We start from the raw sequence: 24,153 nt of genomic DNA, 5'->3' as shown, positions 1-24,153 counted from the left end.
GCTCTGCGCCCCTCGCCCAGGAGTTTTCTACCCGGGTACCAAAGCCTTTCCGACAGAAAGGGACAAGGAACGACAAAGAGGGGCCGCGTCCTATGGGGGCATCCGAAACCTCCCCCCAGCGAAGAGATGCTCGGACAGGGGAGGCGGAGAGCCGGGCTGGCTTGCTCTGCCCTGGGGTGCCTTTGCAGCCTGCATCGGGGGTGGCTTTGCAGCGCATCCTGCCCCCCTCCCCATCCTCTCCGCTTTCCCATCGGCTGTCACAAAGCGCCCTCCCCCTGCCAGCCTCCCCTTTAACTGCAGCTCTCGCAGGCGGCGGGCAGGAGCCGCAGAGCCCGGCTGCAGCGGGGAGGATGCTCGGCTGGGCTTGAGCCGCGCTCCCATGCAGCCTGCCCGGCCTCGCCGGCCCCCAGCCCGGCCCCGCCCGCAGCATGAGGAGGCTCCGCCGGCTGGTGCACCTGGTGCTCTTCTGCCCGCTCTCCAAGGGCTTGCAGGTGAGGGCACCCCCTTCTCCAAGGGATGCACCCCCCAGCTGGGCCAGGCACCCATGGGCGTTCAGGGCCATCGGGAGACCCACCGCATCCTCCTCCTCCAAGGGTTTCCACCCCCCCCGGGATGCCCGGAGCCTGGGCCAGGCACCCATCTGCATTCAGACCTGCTGTGCCCCGTCTCCAAGGGCTGCCACCCCCCCCCGGAGTCTGGTCTGGGCACCCATTTGCATCAGGGCTATTGGGAAACCCACTGTGTGCCCCCCTTTTCCCAGGGTTTCCACCCCCCGGGTGCCTGGAGTCTGGTCCGGGCACTGATTTGCACTCAGGGCCATCGGGAGACCCTCTGTGTGCCCCCCTTTCCCCAGGGTTTCCACCCCCTAGGATGCCTGGAGCTTGGTCCGGGCGCCCATCTGCATTCAGGACTATCGGGAGATGCACTGCATCCTCCTCCTCCATTTCCACCCCCTGGGATGCCTGGAGCCTGGTCCAGGCACCCATCTGTGTTCAGCCCCGCTGTGTCCCCTCTCCAAGGGGATGCCTGGAGCCTGGGCCAGGCACCGATTTGCATTCAGGGCCATCGGGAGACCCACTGTGTAACCCCATTTTCCCAGGGTTTCCACCCCCTGGGATGCCTGGAGCCTGGTCCAGGCACCCATCTGCATTCAGACACACTGTATCCCCCTTCTCCAAGGGCTGCAATCCCCCTGGGATGCTCAGAGACTGGGCCAGGCACCCATCTGCATTCAGATGCACTGCACCCCGGAGCATGGGGCAGCTGGGATCCAGGGCAGAGGGGGTGAAACACGCAGGGGAATGGAAAGAAGGAGAAACGTGGCGTTTCGGGGCACCCTGAGTGGGGCCCTGGCAGCAGGGGCCAGGGCGTGGGTGCGGAGTCGGAGCGGGGATGGCACAGGCGTGGATGGGGCAGGAGGCACGCCGGGGCTTGCAGCTGCATGCAGAAGGCTGGGCTCAGACAGGCAGCGCCAGGAAGCCCCTGGCGGGGCTGGTTTGCCTCCTTCACCCCCACTCCATCTGGGTATCTTTTGTGGAGGAGGCCCCTGAGGAAGGCCGGGATGGATGGGACCGTTGCCCACCTGCTCCCCATCCTGTCAGGAGCACACGCATGTCAGGGAAAACAGCAAAGATGCTGGGTTTTGGCACCGAGAGCTGAATGCAAAGCTGGCAAGGAGCTCTGGCCTGGGCCCTTGAGCCGGACCCTGCACCTCGCTTGCGGAGAGCAATGGTGGGTTATTTTCCTGCGACGAAACGCACGCTGACACCACAGGCAGGAGGGGAAGTTTGCCCACAAGCCTCGTGCTGGAAAGGAGCCACATTTGCCTATAGAGCACCTGGCCTGTTAATTAGGCAGCTCTGACAAACAACAAACCAGCCAAGGCAGCTCTGGACCAGGCTTGATGCACGTCTCGGTGTGCAGAGGTAGTGGATTGAGGGCAAGGGAAGGAAGGCGAGGCAGGGGCATCATCTCCCTGTAGGCTCGGGAGGAACCGGAGGGGTTGGGAGTGGGACCCAGCAGACCGCGAGTTGTGGCTTGGATTAGACTCCCAGGGCATCTGGAGTGAAAAGGGCAGGGCAGGGGCCTGCCTGCCTTTCTTTGGGTGGAGGGAGTTGTGAATCTGATCCTGAAAAGCAGAATTTCTCAACCCCTGTTAGGAAACATCCAGCTAAGAACGGCTACGAGAGACGGCAGGCTAGGTTGGCACCTCATAGACTTCCCCGAGGCGACGTAGATACAGCCCAAGCTTTTGGGAGGCGAAGCTCGCTGCCTCCACTGCTGTAAAAGGACGTGCAGAAAGCAGAGCGCGAGGAGGCGCTGCCAGCCGTAGCGCCTGTGCTTGCAGGCGGTCGGAGGAGCTGAAGGAAAGGTCCCAGTCGCTTTTCATGCTTGATTAGATGGAGAACGGGCAAACGGAGAGGGGTTTGCAAGGATCCCTCCGGGCTGGCGGGGGGAGGAAGATGGAAGGACGAGCGGAGGAAGTCGGGGAGAAGAGCGGGAATAAGGAAACCCGACAAAATCAGAGAGGAAGGTGGAGAGCGAAGCCGCCAAGCCAGGCGTGCCGTCTCATGGCCCAGATGTGATGGGCTGGTCCAGCCTCCATCACGCCGCAGGGGACAGTCCCAATGGCAGGGGAGCTCTGCCCATCAGGGGCAGAGCTGGGAGCAGGGTGGGATCCCGGGCTTGGAGGTGAAGGGCCGTTGGCAAGGGCAAGAGGGAGACGTCGTCAGAGAGGTCTTGCAAAGCTGCAGCTGCTCGGAGCCGGTGGAGCAGGGTCCGGGCCCTGAGCCTGCGCTGTGTGCGAGATGCAGCATTTCTGCTCTGCTGTAAAACCCTCCCATTGTCCTGCCTGCTCTTCGGCTGCGAGAGTTGTGCCAAATCTTATTGACAAGCTCTTAGGCTGCGTCCCTCCTTGCAAGGCCGGCGCTGGCAAAGCGTCGCAGAGCACCTTTTCCCCTCCAGCAGTAAACTCCATTAGAGCAAGGGAAACTGCATTATCCCGACAGCTCCTCTGCCCGTCAAGCGCTCTGGCAGAGAGCTTCTGCCCGAGACTTTCCCCAGACCCATCCTGCCTGGATTGCTGCGACGGATTTAAAGCTGCAGTACAGGCATCCAGGCCGTAGAGGAAACTGCTTGAGAAGAGCCAGAATTACATAAGGGATTATGCCTCTCTGGAAAGATGCTCGGTTTGAGCTGAACGGATGCTCGCTCTCGACAGTAAAGCAACAACAAATCTGCTAGCAAAGCCTGGCAGGGAACAGCGTGGGCCTGGGGTATTCTTTGTCCTGGTCCCTAGTCTCCGAGAAGGCCCTCGGAGGGCAGGGAAAGCCCGCACGGCACAGGTGGGCTGCGGGGAGCTGCAGCAGAGATAGAGAGCGAGCATCTTTTGTAGCACGCAGCCGGTTTTGCCTTTAAACCTAACTCCATTCAAGAAGTCAGATCCCTTTGCGAGCACTGTGGAGTCCTGCAGCTCGTTATAGGGGCAGGCTGAGCAAGGGGAGGGCAGAGCTATGGACTGCCACGGTGCCGGCAGTAACCAGAAGTAACTCTCCGTACATCCAAGTGCATTGTTTCATCTGACATTGGCACAGCCCCAAGCACTCCCTTTCTGCTGTCTGCAAGGGGGGCCGGCGATCAGACCCTGGGGGTCTCTGATGGCTCGAAAGGTACTTGTCAGTAGGGTCTTGGCAGCCGTGGTTCCCCTGCTTTACTTGTGGCAGGTTCGGGTGTTCGGTCTGTGTGGTGTGAAGATTGATGGGAGTTTTATGAAGAGTTTTGGTGATGGTTGTATGGAATGGTTTAGACAGGGACGATCCTGCCTCAGACAGCGGGGTGGACGAGGTTTGACCTCTGCAGGTCCCTTCCAGCCCCACTTCTCTGTGATCGTGTGATGTCCCGCTGTGTGCTGTCCAGATTTCAGTCTGAATGCTCTAGGAAGGGTCGGTTTGTACAGCACCGGATATAAGGGCACGCTGGCTCCTGCCTTTCTCCAGCTACTGCAATGGCAGGGTAGTTATTCATGGGACACTACAAAAAACAGGGTTCCCTACAGACGTGGGCCTCATTTTGCCTAAAACCAAGCCAGCCAAAATGCCAGTTCCTGTTCTTATTTGTACCTTACAATCCTGGAATAGGTTTTGCAGTTGGGTGGAAGATGCTCAAGAAAAAAAACAAATGCCCAGGACTGGATCTATAGCAGGGGTAAATTTTGTCCTTGGTATGGACAGAAGTGCCAGGTCTCACCCAGATGTCCCAAACCCACTGCCACCAGACAGAGAGCGGGCTGAAATATTGCCAACACTCACCTCCACGTGAGGGTCTGGAGGCTGGATCCCAGCCACGGCTTCTCCTGCCGGCAGACCTCAGCAAGGAGCTGGGTTTTTTTTTTACCCTCTCTCTCCTGCCAAAGCATAAAGTATGCAGATAGACCAAAGGGAATCAAGGTTTCAGTCGGTGTCACCGCAGGGAAAGGCCACTGGTGTCATCTTCTGGAATGACTCCATACATAGGGACTAGAAGTACAATGGAGACCGTCAGAAATGGGCAAGAGATGCTGTCCTCAAAAGATTTCTCCACCCGTCTGCAAACGCACTCGGATGTTTCGAGGTCCTCAGCGCTCCAGTGGTAGTCGAGTCCTGCCTGGGTCTGCAACCCTGACGTGGGTTGGAGCAAAGGTCCCATTGAAGCCTGGTGCTTCATCCTCTGCATCCTCCCTTCCTACTCACATTTTAGTTTTGATGAATCTGTAATTTCCCCCCAAAATCCTGCCTGGCTCTGTTCACAGCTGATCCTGCACCCTGCAGGCCTCCCTCCTTGTTCAGTCTTCCTCTCCTTGGTGGCAAGAGTGAACCGATATCAAAGAGGTCCCTTTGCTAATACGTGAGCCATTTTCAAATCAGGCTGCTTTTCCATCTCCAGCACATCGCAGCCACGTAGGAGTGTCCACAAATCTCTTCCATTTGACGACTCCTCGTTGTAATGAGATTCCTCTCTTAGCAGACATTAATTAGTGGTGTATTTCCTTGGTGGGGAAACATGGCACAGTAACACAGGGCTCCGTGGGCTGATTCGCACCTTGGTATTTGCAATTAACACACAAGGTGCCGTTATCTGTGCTCCAGCCGAAACGCGTTCACACTTGTCTGCAGACTGGTGTGGAAAGCCATTGATTTTGATGGAACAAAAATGCATATAGCTAACTGCTACCCGTGGGGTGGGAAGACAAGGTAGACAGTACTGAGACGAGCTCTTCTCGGGATTGATGCAGGATGGACACCGATGCAGCTAGATGGTGGGAGCGCTGTCGGACCGACACAATGTGCCCCAGGGTTTGGAAAGCAGACTGGGCCAGGTGCTCCGTGGGTGTAGATCAGTGCAATTGTCCGTTCTGACAGGCTAGAAGCTGTTTCCTATTTTTTGTCTGACTATTTTACTGCAAACAGAGGGTTGAATTCACCCCCGGTGCCAAAGCTGATCTCAAATGCTGAGATGGGTCTGTGTGGTTTGGACTGCGGTCAGAAGCAGTGCCAGGCATTGCATCTAGAAACAGTGCAATAAAGCATCTGCTCCTGCAAAGATCTCTGTTAAGGAAGTTTTATCCCAAACCCCTGGAAATATTGGGAAGCCCTTCGACTTCAGTGCGTGCTGGGCTAGGTGCTGTTTGCAGCCACGATTCTGCTCTATGGCTTTCAGCTTCCCGCCGGGTCCTGTCCCAGGAAGGGTGCAGACCAGGGCTGGATCTCCAGGAAGGTCCCACAAGAAAGGCAGATGGAAAAGAAATGAAGCAATTTGGCTAGTGCTGCTGCTTCCCATCTTAAGAGCCGTGGGGGGATCCCCCGGGACCCTGGCCTGGAAGCCAGGCAAGCAACCTGCGCTGTAAGGAAGCCAAATGATAGCAACACAGCTGCTGTGGGGTCAGAGTGGAAGAAATTACCATCTTAATGCCAGGAACAAATCACTCGCTGAACCTTGGAGTCATTGGCATGAAATATTATTTATGCATTTGACAGTACGTTCATTATTCATGGTGGCTGTGAACAATCCAGAATGAGATCCTGGTAGTAAGAGCTCAACACCGCCTGGGAGACTTTCCCTGGGCATTGAGTGTCCTTGAGAAGCAGCAGGTGTTGCCTCCTGCCATATATATCAGTATATTACTGTTTTATGCTCGCTCCCTTATAAAGTGGATAGTGGCACTGTTACGGGGTTTATGGGTGATGCTGGAATCCCAGCTCTTAGACGATGCTTTACGCTCACGATAAACAGGAAAGGCAGTTCTCTCACAGGCCGCTGGAACAATTTAAAAAGGTCGCCTCCTTGGCAGTGGTGTATTGGAGCCACATGGGCTGCGAATCTGGCCCAGAGGTTTAACAGCATGCATCCGGAGACAGGCAGCTGTGCTGGGTGCTCTCATAGCTGAGCAGCTCTGAAGCATCCTGGTGAGGAAGGAAAGTCAATGTGACCTCTCACTGAACACCAGCGTCATCTCACAGATGCTAACAGAGCCCGTCGCAAAGCCCTCCCTACGTTGCCCAAACGGCAGTGAATGTTTGTGCCTCAACAGACCGATGCATCGCGTATTTTGGTGATCCCGCAGCATCCCGCGCGGTTACGTCACCGGGCGTCTGTTTGCACGAGGGTTTCAGGACGTACGGTCGGGTCGAGTGGCTCGGTCAGCACCTCTGAACCTAGCCGCGTAATCGCCGGCCTTTTCCAGAGTTTGCAAATGACCTACTTGCAGCAGCGGTTGCATAAGAAAGCGTGTGTAGAGATAAATAAAACTACCAGGCAGAAGGAGCAAGAGCAGGGCGGGGAAAGCTTGCAATTTCCATGGAGGGTCGAATCGGTTTGTCCCCACCCCATATGCCTGTAGACCCCTCGCTGAGATGTGCGAGGCGCAGTCCCAGCTGTGCGTGCACAGACCCGCTGCCTCCCCGCACAGATAAGCAGACACATGGCGTATGCTGTCATTCAGTGCATGTTGTCTAGTGCCTGTTCTGTGACTTTCTACTCTTGCCACCACACGTCGCAAGTTTTTGGACGGCAGTTTCCCTCCACCGCAGTGTGGCGAAGAAAATGCTTCATCAGGACCACCGTCAGGGGTAAAAGGAACTGCATTTTGGCCGAGAGCAGCCAGGTGCTTCCGAGCTTAGCCTGATGCCTTTGGCTTGCTTCTAGCAGCCTGGCATGTGGGCATCAGGGTGTGGGGAAATCCGGGGCGGGCGGCATGGCAGGTCCCTGCTGGAGCTGATCTTGTTGCAGACATCTCTGATGTGGTTTGCTATGACACCTGAGAGCAATTCTGTACAGGGTGACCCTAGTGCGGGATCAAGGCCCCCACTGCGCTAGGTGCTGTACCAGCATGTGGTTGCTGTCTGTCCCTGCTCCAGTCTGAGCTCAGAGGGACGAGTGTTGGGCAGGATTAGGCAGCAGACCATGTGGTGCTGAGATGCCCACAGAGTATATTAGCAGCAGCTATTACACATTCACAACCCAGCCATTTGCAAGGCTTGCTAGCCTGTCATGCTGACATTTTTTCTGATGTTTTTCCACCCCAGAATCGTCTCCCTGGCATCAAAGTAAAATACCTTTTCCTGGCCTGGCTGGGCATCTTCGTGGGCAGCTGGGTCGTGTACATGCATTACTCGTCCTACTCTGAGCTCTGCCGAGGACACGTCTGCCGGATGATAATCGTGAGTGCTGGCAAACTTCCCTTGCTCCTGTCATGGCTTTTCCTCTGCTCCGTGGGTGTGTTGGGAGCGCATGGGCTGGGGTTGGGCTCCTGGAGGCCTCAGGAGGTCGTGTTATGGGAGGGGGGCACTGCATTTTGCCAAGGTAAGCAAGCATCATGTGAGAAGCTCTCACTTCTAAGGTGTTTTCAGACTTCCTGAGCATGAAACGCACTATATATAATATATATATATATATATATGTACACACACACACACACACACACCTGAGAGCGCGCTATTGTTATTGCAGCACCAGGTCTCCTGCCTTACAGTTTCCTCTTGTTGCATTTCCTGGCCAGAAAAAGAAAAAATTCTATTTAAATTGGTTTTATTTTAAATTCTGTTTTAGCCACAGAAATTCCAGTGGAAACCTTTGCACTTTCAGTGGATCGCAGATAAGATGCAAGGGACCCGTAGAGGAGCAGGGACACCCTGGCTGAGCTGGGTGTACCCAGTAGCAGCCAACAGGTACCGGAAGGGTGCGAACATCGAGGCCAGGAGCTGTCAGGACAAGTCTGGCCACTCCAAAGGCATCACGTTGTCCCCATCCCTGTGTTAAAGGAGTCCTTTAACCGAGGGACCCTGTGCTTTGCCCGGGGTACCACGTGGCTGCTGCAGACGTGGCAGTCTGGGCCCTGAGACTGCGAGCGGCAGGTATGCGCGGGGCTCTTGTTAGCCGGCGGGGAGGCAGTCCGCAGGCCCCAGGCAGGGGAAGAGCAAAGTGCGGCCGTGCCGAGCCCCAGCCTTCCTTACAAGAGGGTAGGACTTGACTGCTGTGCTTGGCATGGGGCCTCCAACCCTTCTGCTGCTGCTCTTGAGGTGCCCTGGGTTTGGTGGGGGGACAGCTCCAGATCAAGAGAGTTAGCCCCAGATCTCCCGGGCTCAGACATCCTGGCTTGGGAACCCGCTCGCCTGGCTTTCTGCTGACCGCTGTAATGAGCAGGGAATCAGAGCCCACCTATGACACAGTTGGCATCTAGGGTAATCTGCCTCTCTAGCTTCCTTCTTATTGACTCCTTAAACACCCTGAGCATGTGTTGGGCTCCACTTCTCTCTGCCTGCCTTTTCCAAGGGAAATAGCACTGTCCCTAGGCCTGGCCTTGCAGCGGGCCTTGGAAGTGGGGGTCCTTGTCTGGTTTTGGGACCCTTCAAACCCCCAGTATTGTCTTGTTGCCAACACAGTCATTCCCAGAGCGCACAAATTGTTCGCAGGGCAGCTGGGGTGCACAGGATGAAGCATGAGCGATGTGATGGGGACAGACCCAACCCCAGTCTGGGGGGGAAGAGGAGATCCCACATGCATCATGCATGGCAAGGACGTTGCAAATGTTACTGTGCCAACAGAAGCCCATGGGGGCCCCTTCTCCAAGCGAGCAACACTGCCTCCCCAACCGTGATGATGAAGAGAGGATGGGGAGGGGACCGGAGCTGGGACATATTTCACTAGCACACGGCAGCTTGGAAACCTGCGGCCCTGGATGTCCCAGCTTCTCCCTTACTTGGCCTGGCTCAGCCCCTGCCCCTCTGGCAGTCATCTGCCCCTCTTGGCTGTGCTGGCAGCTTGTCCTCCACCTGCTGTGTCTGTGGCTGGGAGAGGGGCTTTCGGGTGTGCATCCTCAAAATACAGGGCTGCTCTGCTTCTCCATGCACCCCACTTCCCAGCACGTGCAGTGCCCAGGAGGCCTGTCTGCTGCGAGGTGCATGTCATTTTGCACACGGAAGACAGCGCTAGTGTGTGCATGTGTTGCTTAAAAGCATGTGCATGCATGCTTGTGAACTGCTGTATAGGGGCATGCTTGCTTCTCAGCTGGAGCATCTACCTCTGGGGGTGTGCTTGTGTGCATACATGTGCACTTGCAAGTTGGTGTTTGCACACATGCGTGCGAGGAGACAGAGGCACTCTCCTTCCCCCCACCCTCACCCTGGCAAGACTGTTGGTTGAGACGCATTCGCTGTCCCAGCCCCACAGGGTATTCCCCAGACGGGTCCCCTAGGCAGGTCCCTTCTGGTCAGATGTTAGCAGGATGAGAAGGGACCTCGAGGCAGGGCTGCCCTTTGGTTTTACCACCTACTCTCCATCCTCCCACTTCGGGGGTCTCCACCCTGTTGTTCCTCCCTGCCCCGGGGCTCAGGATGAAATCGCTGCCCACTCTGCTAATAAAGGTGCAGGGGGGGCATGGGTCTGAGCCAGCCCTGAGCACCTGGGGCCAGAGCACTGCATTGCTGACCTCCCTTGGAGCTCAGTGCGGAGGAGTCCTCCAATGCATGCCTCAACTGACCCATTGGCACCTGTCTCTACCTCTGGATCTGGTGCCTGGCTCTGTAGCAGCAAGGCAAGCAATGGGTTCCCAGAGCCCCGCTGGGTCAGGCTCGTGCCTGGCTTCACTATCCCCGCTGTAGGGACAGCTGCATCTTGGCCCCTTGTTCTGTGCTCAGAAGCAAGGCGTGCAAACCTGGCTGGTTTGAGCAGAGCGGGAGAGGAGCAGCTCCAGCCCGGCTCCCACCTGGAGGTGTGTGGAGCGACAGCCATCCACGGCACATTTCTCCAATGCAGAACGGTGGGGAGCCTGCAAAGAGGCTTGTCTAGGAGCCACCCCCGGGGATGCCAGAGCTGCCGTGTGACTCACTGGTACTCCGAACATGTAGCAGGGAGGTTGCCGTACCACCTCCGCTCTCCATTGCAGAGATGCCTGATGAGGCCCATGCCAGTATCCAGGCATCTCAGCAGACCCGTCTGCCCGGCCTGGCTGTAGAGGACCTGCAGATGCTGCTTGTGGTGTCTCACCCTCTCTGACAAGTGGCAAGCACTGGGGGTTAATGGTCCCCAGTGTTGTATTTCACCCCCACTCATGCGCTTAGGGACAGCTTCGGTAGGGAGATCGGGGACCAGCTTGGGGCAGGCTCAGAGTGGGGGCTGGTTTCTGCAGGACTTGAATGTGATGGCAATGGGCAGGTGCGTGAGAAGGCACCAGAGCAGCTGAGACTGAAGGCAGGAGCTGGAGCTGGAAGGGCCTTGAGGCAAGGACAGAAGCCGATGGGGGCTGTGCTGCAGAAAAAGCCGGCTTTGGCATAAGAAGTGAATCAAGGTCTGGCATCCGTCCCTTGCAGATACGAGCCCTCCTGGCGATCCTGGCTGGGGATGGGGTGAGGTGCCGTGCGCAGGGCAGTGGTCAGGTTGGGTGAAGATGCCCTGTGCTGGCCGTGACTGGGGTCCTGTGCATTGCTGTCTGGTGCTGCCGGTCTGGAGAGGCTGTTGTACCCCTGAGCCGCCTGCATCTCAACAGAGCATGCAATGACCTCCATCGTGACAGAGCTTGTCTGCCCCTCTAGCCTGGGTCTGATGGGCCGGGGCTCATCCATCCACGAGTGAGCCGGCCGGCAGCAACAATTTGACCCCCAGGGTCACCCCGCCCCCCCATCCAGTCTATCATGTGCATGAGATTCATCCCCACCCTTGGTAGGAAGCAAGGAGGAGGGAATCCCCCGCCGGCCCTGCTAGCACCCGATTGCGCTGCAGCCCCTGGTTAACGACCTCTTGGCAGTGGATCTAATTAGCAAAACAGCGGAAAGCAGCAACATCCCTTTGGGCCCGAGCTTGAATCCAGAGGAGCTGTGCTGACACCTTGGCCGTCTGTAATGCTCTCGGCCCGCTCTCGAAGCACTCTGTCAGCATTTGCATTGTGTAGGTGGGGAAACTGAGGCACCGAGAAGGGAAGGGATGTCACCCAGGAGGTCGGTGAAGAGGACCCAGGTGTCCTCAGGCCCAGGCTGGTGCCCTGGGCGCTAAGTGATGCTGCTGCCCCGATGAAGCACTTCTGGAGGAGGTGGAAGGGGTGATGGATGCGGGTGTCGTGGGGCAGGGAGCAGGCAGGGCCGAGCTCTGCACCGCGGGCTGGCACGGCCAGGAAGCCGCTCGGCGCACATGATGGATAAGGCCCTACGCCGCAGAGAGGGGGTCACAAGGGAGCCGTCTCTCACACCCGTCACCAAGAGGGGCTCTTTAATCAGCCGTGATTATTAAAAGGCCGTATTACGCCTCACTAATGGCTCGGGGAGCGTGCCAGAGGGAACAGCAAAGCTTTTAGTGCACCAGGGCCCCGGGAGGGAGAGAAGGCAGCGGGAAGAGAGCCACGTTTTCTCAGCAAGAGCTGGGGCTGGATGTGACCTCTAATGAACCGTGCTCGAGGCCTCGATTTAACGACTGTTCGGCGAGGGGCTTGGATGAAGTGGCTGCTCTGTTTGTGGCCAAGGGGGGCATTTGGCAGCCAGGCCTAAGGTGCTGGAAGAGGCAAGGGAGCAGGAAAGGGCAGCCACGTGGCTGCGGGGTGCAGCCAGCAGCGGGGACCTGGGGCTGGTTAGTCATTCATGTCCTGAGAGTCATTAGACGGCAGCTCAGGCATCGAACACACAACTCGGCAGGCAATGCCTGGCCCCAAGAGCTCCCCCGTCCCACGACAAGGACGTGCCAAACCATTCGACTGCTTTGCTCTGCATGGGGGGGTCATATTGAGGCAGCGAGAAAGGAAATGTCCCCTGGGGATCAAGGGAATCGGTAGTAGGAGGCAGCAGGGAGGGAACAGGGATCAGGGCAGGATACAAGGCCCCAGGAGCTTGGATGCTTCTCTGACCAGATGGGGTGAACAACCTGCATTGGAGACTCAAGTGTTTCCAGCTGAAACCCTCTGCTAGGACATAGTTCGCTGGGGCGAGAACATGCAGGAGGTTCCTCCTCCCTCTGCAGAAATGCATTCAAACCGCAGAAGCCGCCCCGGGTGGAAGCGCTGCTCCCCGACGGCAACCCTGCAAGTGCCCCGACCTGCTTGGAGATGCCTCAGCCCTCCTAAATATCATGCCTCTCATCCCAGTGGGTGTCACAGGTCGGGGTAGTGAGAGGAGAGCCACGCTGTCAGTGCTACCGGCAGAGGGGCAGGCCCCGTCTCTCGGAAAAGATGGGTTTTGGAGCAGGCTGGCGTCCTGATCCCAAAGCGCTTGAGTCCCCAGCCAGCACAGTATCCACATGCAGACAGACCCCGCGCTGAAGGGCATTCAAGAGGGGCTGAGCCTGCCGGGAACGGCGCGTGGGGAGGCACCGCGGGGACGGCTCCTTCCAGGAAGGCTCTTGCAGATGCCTGGAAAACAGCAGTGCCTCCATCCTCCCCCCCCCCGCCTCTATTAATCTCTGCACAACCCATCAGCCAGCCCTTGAGTCTGGAGGAGGCAGCTGTCCCTCCTGGCCTCGCGCTCCCTCCCTCTGTCCTCATTCATGCTCGTCTCTGAGTTGCAAACGGTGGGGTCTCCTCCGAAGGACCCCAGCAGCAGGCGGGGAGCACGCTGCACGGTGACCGCGCATTGCTTTCGCTCATCACGTCCGCCGGGGAAATGAATAGCAGAGTGCAGAGACTGCAGCCAGGGTCCCGTGAGCATTGCTGGAGCGATGGCTCAACGCAGGTGGTGGGAGGCCCGAGGGCACGTGTGCGAGGGGAGGAGGGGGCAGAGGACTGCGGGGGCTTTGCTCATGCTGATCTCAAGGGGAAGGTCATTAGGCCTCTAGTAATGGGGCTCATCAAGCTCTGGTCCATGGAGGATGTGACCCGCAGTGGCCTTCCCACTGCGCTTGTGCCAGAGCTGGAAGTCACTTGGAGTCTCAGGGCCAAACTTTTTTAGCAGACTAGCCCTGCACCCTCCCCAGATGCTGCTCTGCCTGATGTGCTGCTCTGCTTTCTGCTCCTCGGCCATCTGCTGCAGTGTTGCCCACCCCCTCCCCGATCTCCCCGGGGCTGCAGGTCGGCCACCCCTGCCGTAGAGCCACGCAGCTCTGTTCCCTGCTGCTCTGTCTCCGTCCCGCGTCCCTCCAGGAGGATCTGCCCATCAATCTATGTCCCATGTGCCATCTCTGGTGCTTTATACAGAGCCTGCTGTTCACCTCTCAGCTCCTCTCTGCTGGGACCCGGCGGTGCTGGAGTTTCACTGTCAAAGCTAGCAGGTGCAAGCCCTCCGCCCCAATAAACCCCTGACTCTCCCTGGTGAGGTGTGCTAGATCTGTCACTGCAGCCTGGGAGGGACCCTTTCCTTCTTGCCCTGACCCTTACCATCTGCAAAGCGAATGGTGGCTGCTCGGATAAGCCCCAGTCACAGACCAGCAGCTCGATGCTGTTCAGGAGGGACAGTCACTGTCCAAGACACCTTCCCGTCTCAGCACCAAAGACAGTGGGTGTCCACAGATGGGGAGCCAAGAGATGCATGCAAAGGGAAGTGGAGATATCAAGGCATTCAGGTTTGAGAGCCAGGCCCCAGCTTCTGGTCATAACAGTGAATTCCCTTCCCTGGGAACAGGCTATCATTCAGCATCGCGGCATCTCCCCGCAGCGAGTGAAGGTGACCTTGCACCATCAGGACGACGGCAAAACAATTTAATGAGACGTCAGCGGGAAGGGCGCGGGGCCGGGCAGACGCCGATTACCATCACTGCCGGCTCAGGGAAACGCAGTTACAGTGCCAAGGCAATGAGACACCGGCAGTGGCAAGCACATGGCACTGCCACGATGGCTTTGGCTCGGGCTGCTGAGGGAAACAACAGCCTCTCGTCACCAGCTGCATGACGGCGGCAGGCTCTGCGGCCAAGCCGGCTCCAGCTAACCCCGTGAGCTTGCGAAGGAGGCTGGGAGCAAGCCTGAGCTTTGCAATCGCTAGCCTGTCCTGGCCTTGGGCCCCAGTGGCCCATGCGAGGGGTCTAGAGAAACAGGCTGCTGAGTGGGGTAGCGCTCAGTGTGCTCAAGGGGCTGTATGGACAGAGGGGCAAACCCCTGCCCAAGGGCAGACCCTGGAGATGGATGCGATAGACAAGCGGAGGTTTCTTTGGGCCATTCGTGGGCTTGTCCCTGCATTACGTCCCCATCTAGCCACTCCTCTTCCTCGAGCCCCAAACTCGTGGATGAGTGACAGCCGCTCTTTTAGGCCACCCTGTGGCATAGACCCCTGAGGCCAGCTGCTCCGAAGGTGAATCCCCCTTATGGCTAAAACCTTTGGGCCTGATCCCTGGGCTGCATTCAGGCTCTGGCCTGCTGCATTCCTCTATTATCAGAAATCCTTTGCACATTTAGGTCCCTGCACACTTCAATCAAGTCCCTTCTTAACCCCTTTGAGTAAGCCAAAAAAAGGCTCCTCCTAGGAGGTTTTCCAGCTCTGCCATAGCTCTCATAGCACTTCTCTGAATCCCTTCCCCTTTCAGCTTCCCCGTAGAGCCGGACCTCGGCGTCCCACGGCAATGTCCCCAACACCATAGGCAGATATAGGACCACCCCTCTGCTCTGGGTTTGCTCTTCTGCTCACGCATCCTCTCAACCATGCCAATGCATGCACTGGAGCTCACATGTACTCATGTCCCAGGCCCTTTCTGGCATCCCTGCTTTCCAAAACGCAGCCCCCCCATGTGCTGTCTATTTTGTATCTGGACCCATGTAGAGGTGGCTACAAGCCTGCATCAGGTTCCCGAGTGCTGACAACGCATGTAATTTGGACCATGGGGTTAGAGGAAAATCCCCAGCTCAGAGCTCAGATGCACAGATGGAGGTGCTGGGGCATGGCCTGTGTTTTGCTTGTGTGTAGTGCATTTTGAGCACAGCAAGGGGGTTTATAGACACCTGCCATAGCAGCAGCCCTCCGAGTCCAGCTTGTGAAGGGCTCTGTCCCCATCCTGCCGCATCTAATACTTGGCTTGCACTCATTCTGCTTCTTTCCCTTGCAGCCCAGATTTCAAGCCCGGCCCCGAGGAGACCTCCAGCGGCTCTCTGGGATGCTGCCAGGGCAGATCCAGCAGCTCTGGAGCCCAGGCAAGCAGATGCAGCACTCGCAGGGTTATTGGAGGACACCCTCTCTCCAGGGCTGTGCTGCAATTGCAGCTTCCCTGTGCAGGGCTGGGCTTGTGGCATGTTTTAGTTAGCCATGTAGAGACCCACTCCCACCCCACGGCCTAGCTAGACACCTCCTCCATTGCTCTTCTCCCATCCTCACTGCTGATTTGCCTCCCAGGAGCTTCCCTAGCCAGCTGTCCAGAGAGGCTATACCTGCCCCAGCAGCTTCCTCCAGCACAACTTAGAGGCTTTGCTTTCCTTGCATTCACCTAAGAAGGGGTCAGACCCCCAGCTGATTTCAGCACCCCCTCTTCCATTGCTAGCAGTTGCTCAAGCAAGCTTAGTGCAATATCACCTTGATCTCATCTTTGCCCCTACCAAATGCCTCCTCCCCAGAGCCCGCAGCAGCCTCCCAGCCCAGCAAAGGGAGCTCAGCCCTCCAACAAGCCCTTTTCAACCTGTTCCAGGGAGTCAATTCGCTCTCCCAATCAGCCGAGCACCCAAGGGCAGGTGTGGCTCGTCTCCCACTCTGGCACGGCCTGCACCTGGGGCTGCTCCTGATCAGCTCTTTGTGGGACCCTCTCATCAAGTGTCTTCGTATGCATCCGATCAGGATCAAATCCAGGCACAGAGCAGCCCCCAAAGACATTGGACTGGCAGGAGGCACCACTGAGGCCAGCCCCCTGCAATTGCAGATAACGAGAGTCAAGATGATGGCTTTGTCTGGGGTGGTTTGGCCAGGGCTCATGCTGCCTCAAGCAGGGGGTTGGACTAGATGTGACCTCTGCTCTGTGATTAACTAGGTAATGAACCCTTCCTCCCAAAAATCAGGCCCCAGCACTTCGTCCCTCCCCAAAGAAATACAATACCTGTGCACAATAAGACAACCAGCTGTAGTGGGACTAACTGCAGGACACAGACCCCCTGGGACTGGAAAATCTACCTTCCTTTTCTCTCCAGTGAGTGCAGCTGCCATGACATGGCCCGGTGTGTGCTTATTAGGTCTGCTGGGAGATGCTGCTAATTGGCCTGAGAGGATGCTCTTATCCAGCTTGTGGTTCAGGAGGTAGCCTGTAGCTCCCACCCGAACTGGAAAGAGCATGGCCACGTCCACACCGTGCCAGGAGCTGTTGTTTTGTGGCCCCTCACCAAATACCTGGGCTAAAAGTCCCATTTCAAGGGTTCCCTGGGCACACTGCCCCCCGATCCAGGGCTGGCACAGAGGTTTCAGGAGGGTGCGTGGCTTTTGTCCACAACGTGTGTGCCAGGCAGAAATTAAGCAATAAATCTGGGACTTCAGCAGCGGTGTCCTGGCTTCCACAGCACAGCATGAGCTATTCCCTGCCTGTAACTGGAAGGAGAAGCAAGAAGCTCTGACTCTTCCTCTCATCGCAGGTCCTCAAGCATCAGCGGGCTCCAGCCACCTGAAAGTGAGCCTTGTCATTTCAGACGCTCCTTTCTGCTGCATTCCCTGCACACCTCATGGTCACATTTTCCAATGGGTTTTTCCCTGTTGCCACTGTATGAAAGACCCACACAATGCATTCCCACTTATGGTGCTCTCCCCTACCCTGGGGGTCTTCAAGAGGAGGTTGGATATGCATCTAGCTGGGGTCATCTAGACCCAGCGCTCTTTCCTGCCTATGCAGGGGGTCGGACTCGATGATCTATTGAGGTCCCTTCCGACCCTAACATCTATGAATCTATGAATGCAGGAACTGGACAAACCGACTAGCAACCAAATGCTGTTATCAATGCACAACTTACAGAACAAGGGAGTAGCTATATATTTTTTCTAATCTATCACTTAGGGTCGCCCTGGGTATTATATTACTCTCTAACATGAGGTTAGCAATCATTCCAGGCAGATCTGCTTTTAAAGCGGATGGTTTCCCCTCTGAGCAGGCTGAAAGCAAAGCAACCAGCCGAACCCTGGCAATATACAGCGAGTTGCTAGCACCAAGTTGGCATGGGCTTAATTATTAGCCAGTCCGAATGCTGAGTCACACCCAGTAAGTCTATAGTAAATGGTTTTTGATAATGATTTTGTGTGAGAGCTCCCATCTCTGAGAGCTACTTGAGGATAGCTATTTTTTTTAACTAAGGAACAGCTGGCTGTCTCCAATCCTGGGTAAACAGGAAAGAAACGATGGGGGCCTCTCCTTTTTCTGGGCTCTGCCCATAAAACAAACCCAGCCATTTCTGGCAGGCCGCAAATTTCTTGGGGTGATCGCAAGGGTGCGGCTGGCATCTTGGGGCTGCCCGTTTACCTCCCACCTGGAGCGCCTGGACTTCACATCAGCCACCGCAAAGAAGAAAATCGGTGGCAACGGTTCACAGGCTACAGCGAAGCCTCTCTGCCGTGGCTGGCTGCATTGTATTTAAGTGCACGTGGGTCACAAAGCCAGAGCCCAGCTGCCTCTCACCCTTCGCTGTCTAATGCACAGGTCCTTCCCCACCATAACTCACCATAAAGTCACTGCAGAGGCCAGGCTTCCCCATTAACTGGCTATGAATGCATGGGTAGGAGCTCAGGGAGCTGCAACTGTCTGGTCCCAGTGCAGAGAAGTAATCAGCAAGTAGCAGCACGCTCAGATGGTTTGACCTGTGGGGAAACTGAGGCACAGAGCAGTAGCGCTGTACAGAGGGCTCTGGGCATCCCTGCTTGAGGAAACAGAAGTGGAAAGGAAGAGCGCAGGGGGACCTCAGTTGCTCTGGAGGCTCGTTGACAACCTGGGGTTGAAGTTAAACCGGGGGAATTTGCTTCTCATCTGCTCTGGGCTGGGGGCTGTGGGGGTCGGGTCTAGGATGGCAGGTAGCTGTTCTGGGAGCTGGGCTCCAGGCACAGCTTCTCCTAGCGCGGGAATGAGCAACCCTGCTAATGAACTGGTTCACGACTCTGCCTCTCCTCAGTGCGACCAGTACAAGAAGGGGATCATTTCCGGCTCGACGTGCAGGGACCTGTGTGACGAACACACCCTCGTGTTTCAGCACTGCCTCTCCTCGTCCGCCACGCAGCAGGTGGGTAGGGCTGCGCGGGGGCACTGGCGCGGCGGGCACGTGGCTGGAGGGAGAAGCGCTGGGTTAGTGCTGGGCCTACTTGGGAGGTGACTTGAGTGTGGTGGGCAGCTCTTTTAACACATGCCCTTGGCTTGGGAAGCTGGTGTGCACGTTCCCCAAACCTCCACCACCTGCTAGGCCAAGGGTTGAGCTAGGGACAGGTCCTTCCTCCTTGCCCCTTTGCTTGGTGCAGGATGACAGAGCAATGCAAGGGACGCCTGCCCTGCCACTGCCTGTGCCAAACTTGTTGGGAAGCTCCAAGTCTCCTGTCACTGCAGCAGCCAGCCTGCTCTTTGCTGCTGGCCAGCACTCAGGCAGTCGAAACGGGTGCCCGGAGCCTCATTAATCTCTCCCCGTGGGCTCACGGCCTCTGGGCTGTCCTCGCATCCCTCCCTCTCAAGAACCCACCAGCTAATCACTTGCATTGACTTTCCATCCATCCCTGTTTGACCGCTTCCCTTCCCTTTGGTCCAGGTTTACAGCGGGCTCTGGAAGGAGAAAGAGGTGATCATTAAATGTGGCATCGAGGAGGCCTTGAAGGCAGACAGCAACCCTGATTCTGCTCCCCGGAGGGACCTGGTTCTCTTTGACAAGCCGACCAGAGGGACGTCGATGGATGAGTTCAGAGAGATGCTCCTGAATTTCCTAAAAGTCAGTGTGGCGCGGAGCGCGCTCTCTGCCTGTGTGTTTTGTGATGGTGTATTATATCCCCTCCCTCCTGAAACCCTGGGCCAGGGAATGGCACTTGGCCCTGGGGAGGGAGCAGAACTAATTACGGACTTCCCTCCCTGTGAGAGCACAGACCTCAGGGCTGAAGGTCTCTGTCCATAGCCACTGGCTCCAGGGTACGGCTTTTCACACAGCATTTTGTGACACTCAGGATAATGCCGGTAGCGGTAGATAACAGAGGAAGAGACTGGAGGACCCCCTAGGTTAGGAAACATGCCAGAAAAGTCAGGGGACAGTCAGTGTGCACGTAAATTCAATGCTCACATTGATTTGAAATTCACTGAGTCACGACTTCCTGAACATTTTCCTGGTGAGCGTGTTCATTTCTGCTTTTAACTCTGAAACATTAATGAATTTTAAACCCAGGCTCCAATTCACATGCCGTTCTAGTCCCCGTCAACTTTCAAGCAGTTATAAAGATGCTCTCCATTTCCCTCACTGAGATCTTGCACACCTCCACTCCTGCAAGCGGTGGGTAGCCTTGCTGTGTGTGGCTATGTAGCTGTTGTTCGCTCCCAAGCTGGCCGTATTTCTGCTGTGGATGAAGCAAGCCCTGTATTTTGTGTTACAGAAGCGTATTTACAGAGGAGGAAGAAAGCCTTCAGGGTGAAAGATGTCCCTTGGCTATCATTAGCCATGTGGATGTCGCTCTGAGTTAAGGCCTGTGACAGCTTATCTCGAGCCAGGCTGGCAGATGACATTGGAAGTCACCATGTTAGGAAAACTAGCAAGGTTGAAATTAGTGACAGTCTCCTCCGTCTATAAGAATGAGGTGGGGAGAAACCCCGTGCTCCAGGGAGAGAATTGTCAAACTCATTCGATGCAGATGAAAACCAAGGTTTTCAGGCTCCTGCCACTCATAACTACAGGCCTCCTCGTGACTTTCTGAGAACCGACATCGACCTTAACTCTAAAACAATTCTCCTGGAACGGATCAATTATCGGACTCCGGTCTGCTGCCAGACTTACCATACAGTAGCTGTTTCAGAAATGTGAAGAACATTTGCGCTGCTTTCATACCAACAGGCTAGTTTCCTTCCCCTCCTACGAGCTCATTTGTCTAGCTGCACTTGCTGGTAGGAAGTAGGTTAAAACACAAAAGATGTAGCTCACAAGAGCAGCCTCTCAAAGCTACATTAAGGTAAGTGCTATTCTTTCATTAGCACGAATCTCCGCTGCCCCTGGGCAACGTAGCAGTTCACCGCACAGCATGGCTGCACCCAATGCAGGTAGCTGCTCCTTCCTTTGACTTTTAAATCGTATTTTGCCAGTTTGCTTTGCAGAAATTGAACTTTTGTTTCTTCTGTAATCAGAGTATCCTATTGCAAGGGAGGGGGGTCCTCTGAACACATGGCTGGAGGCATTAGGTCAATAGTTGCTGCATCTCCCATGGGACAGGTCCCGACTGTGTCAAAGGCTTGATCAGCATTTGCTATACTTAAGCTGCACCCTTGAAGACTTCTTAGGGTTTGGAGCGCTCTCAGGCTGCTCCAAGCTGCTGGTACGTACCAGTCCAGCTGTAATCATTGGGGCACAGCAGGGAATTTGCACTGCAGTTGGTCAAAAGGAACATGTTAGGAGCAGAGCACCCACATACTCTGTTCCATGGGTTAATATATACCAGGGTGGGCAAAATACAGCCCGGGGACCAGATCTGGCCTGCCAGGCCATTCTGTCTGGCTCATGGGGCTCCTAAAAATTTTAAAAAATAATACGTATTTGTTCCTGGATGCCTGTCAAAGATGACAGGAGTCAGGGACAATAGGACCCAGGGGAAGCTGGCAGCAGGACCCAGCAGCAAGGCCCCTCCAGCCCTGCCTCCCCAACCAGAAGCCCCTGCCTAGCAGAAGCTTCTGGCCTGGGACCTTGGGGCTGTTCTTACTTCCCTGCACCGGAGAGGTAATGCTGCCCTTGACCGCTTGCCAAAACTTGGTAAGTGTCCCTCCGCCCAAAATAACTGCCCGCCTCTGATGTATACAGTGCTCAAGCAGGACAGGTCGTGTTTAAAGGAGCTGATGCAATTCCTCATTTACTTGCAGTCTAACCTCGGAGATCAGACATCCCTGGCAGCCTTGGTGAACCAAATCATCACGATGGCCGACGTGAACCGAGATGGGAAAGTGTCTCTGGCAGAGGCCAAGTCCATCTGGGCACTTCTTCAGTTGAATGAATTCCTCCTCATGCTCTCCCTGCATGAGAAGGAGCACACCTCCAAGCTGCTGGGACACTGTGGGGACCTGTACATCACAGAGAAGATCCCTCACAACTCTCTCTATGGCATGGATGTCCCTCGCTTCCTCCAGCCACTGCTGCCCTCTGCCATCCACCGACTCGTTCATCAGTGGTTTGCCCCAGCCTGGCCCAGGCGAGCCAAAATCGCCATTGGCCTCCTGGAGTTTGTGGAGGAGATATTCCATGGTACGTACGGGAACTTCTACATCTGCGAGACCAGCTTTAAGAACGTGGGGTACAACGACAAGTACGACTTCAAAATGGTCAACCTGAGGAAGGTGGCCACCGAGATGACAATCAGAGGTTTCCTCAAAGGACGTCACTGTGAGCAGAACGTGGACTGCACCTACGGCAAGGACTGCACGGCCACTTGTGACAAACTCATGAAACAGTGCAAGAGCGAGGTGGTCCAGCCCAACCTGGCTAAAGTCTGCGGGCTCCTACAGGACTACTTGCTGTATGGAGCGCCGTCTGACCTGAGAGAAGAGCTGCAGAAGCAGCTACGAACGTGCATGACTCTGAGCGGCCTGGCTAGCCAGATGGAAGTGCACCACTCACTCGTGTTGAACAATCTCAAGACTTTGCTGTGGAAGAAGATTTCCAATACCAAATATTCCTAATGGGGAAGACACGACTGGGGGTTACCAAACTGGAATTTCGTGGGGAGAAGGTGGGGGTCCAGCAGGTCAGTGGTCTTTCCTCATTTGCTCTCCCAGCAGAAATGCACCATAAGCAGGGAGTTTGACATAGCTGCAGCCCCTTTTCCTTCTTGAAAAAAAAAGCATCCTGACCTGAACCACTCGGTAGCATCATCGATAGCATTTTTTAGGCCTGTGAGGGTATGATGCAGAGTAGGAATACAGACAACCTGGCTAAATGGGACTGCGGGAAGAAGCTGATGGGGTGGGGGTGGGGGAGAGAAGCAGGGTCTAATTGTAACCATCTTTCTTTTTAATCCAGGAACAATCAGAAGTGGAAAAAGAGGGAAATAATTATCACATTGTAATTGTCACATTTTACTTTGATGAACATCTCTGATGTTAATAAATAGCTTTTATGTGACTCACACGGGTACATCAATAGCAAACAGCAGCCTTTTAAAGACCAGCTTCCTTGTGATATTTTTGAATGGCGGGTTACCATACCCAGAGGAACCTGCACAATTAGCAATTTTTTTAAACGTCTGAATCAAGCACTCTCGAATGCAGCTGTCGTGTACGGAGCAGAGAGGCTTTTTCACTCGTGCTTACACTTTTGGTTCATGTTATGCATCTATTTAAAGTGCCTGACTCCTATAAAGAGGGGGGCTGGGAAATTCCAGGCTGCTCAAATTGCTGCTAATACTGGCGGAGGATGGCATGGCTGCCTGCTAGAAAAATGAACTACCCCGACATGTTGTTTTGGACATTTGTAAGAGGAGTGCAGTTGAAGGTACACAGTGATTCCCATGAACCAGACCTATAGAAAGTCTCAGGCCTAAGACACACGGTGAATAGAGTAACATATATAACTGCTGTGTGCTAGTAGTTAAGGTATCTCATTCCAGACTTGCTCAGGGCTTTCACTTGTCAACCCCCCTGTAAAGGGGAACGTGTCATTATTAAGGCTGCGAGTCTGAGCCAGAAATAATGGGGGCTACACCGCTCCCTTGTTTGCGGTTGTCCACAGAAGCTGGCATACCTCAACCGTACTAGCTCAACAGGTTACCTGGGCTTGTGTGGGCATTGGGCCTTTTTTAATAGTACAAACTTTCTATGTAGAGGGAAATCAGCAGTGTTCAAATGCCAATTCAGGTCCAAGCGCTTTGCTTGACTTAATCATTTTAAAATGAAGCCGAGCTTTGCTTGCAAAAGCAAAAAGCGAATACCGCATTAGTGTGTTTCTTTGCCCACGATTAAACGGAGGCAATACTTCAGTTGGCAACAAGGAAAGCCTCTCAGCTGGCTGCCTGACCACTCCCCACTTTCAAACTCCAGACCCCATTTATGTTCAATTATAACAACGCTTTCAGGCCACGGATGGAGGGGAAGAGTTTAATTTCTGTAAACTCCGGTTAGCTTGTTCTCCATTTTCTAAGCATTTTACTCATATTGACAGACCATATGCCGGTTATCCAACAACAGTTGGTTAGCGAAGCGAAGCGCACATTTGGGAAACAATCACTGGAAGGGAAAAAAAAAGTCCCTCTCGAAATATATGGCCTCTGAAGGCAATCTTTAGTGTCACGGCTCTAAACTTATGAGCCCTTTGGAGAGAAGATACCAGCGTTTCCTTCTATTAGTTCTATAGGATCATCATTACCTCTCACCGTTATTTATGGAGAAAATGTTTTAGTGTCAGCGATGCTTTAAATCTAGCATGCAGTCATTGTAACTTGCTTCCCAGAGAGGCCAGCTTTGCAACACAGTAATTCATCTACCAGAAGGTTAAGCATCTTTGGCTTTTCGATCATTTATTTATTTATTTTGGTGTGGAGGTACTCTTTTTGTACAAGCAAGCAACATTTAACTTCCTATCAACGGTGCAGAGATACAAGTCCACCGAAGCTT

At 55.2% G+C, this 24,153-nt stretch overlaps 1 protein-coding gene across 1 annotated transcript; it reads left to right on the top strand.

The window, feature by feature from the left end:
- Positions 1 to 428: 428 nt before the first annotated feature.
- Positions 429 to 22,461, top strand: FAM69B (family with sequence similarity 69 member B). The gene is made up of 5 exons (XM_006028629.3): positions 429 to 491; positions 7,560 to 7,694; positions 18,497 to 18,604; positions 19,118 to 19,294; positions 21,412 to 22,461. Exons 1-5 carry the CDS (start codon positions 429 to 431, stop codon positions 22,222 to 22,224), a joined length of 1,296 nt encoding a protein of 431 aa, XP_006028691.1. The 3' UTR covers positions 22,225 to 22,461.
- The last annotated feature ends 1,692 nt before the right edge of the window (positions 22,462 to 24,153 follow it).

This window comes from Alligator sinensis, unplaced genomic scaffold (assembly GCF_000455745.1).
Source record: "Alligator sinensis unplaced genomic scaffold, ASM45574v1 scaffold611_1, whole genome shotgun sequence".
NCBI classification, from domain to species: domain Eukaryota; kingdom Metazoa; phylum Chordata; order Crocodylia; family Alligatoridae; genus Alligator; species Alligator sinensis.
This window is presented reverse-complemented; position numbering and strand designations above follow the sequence as displayed.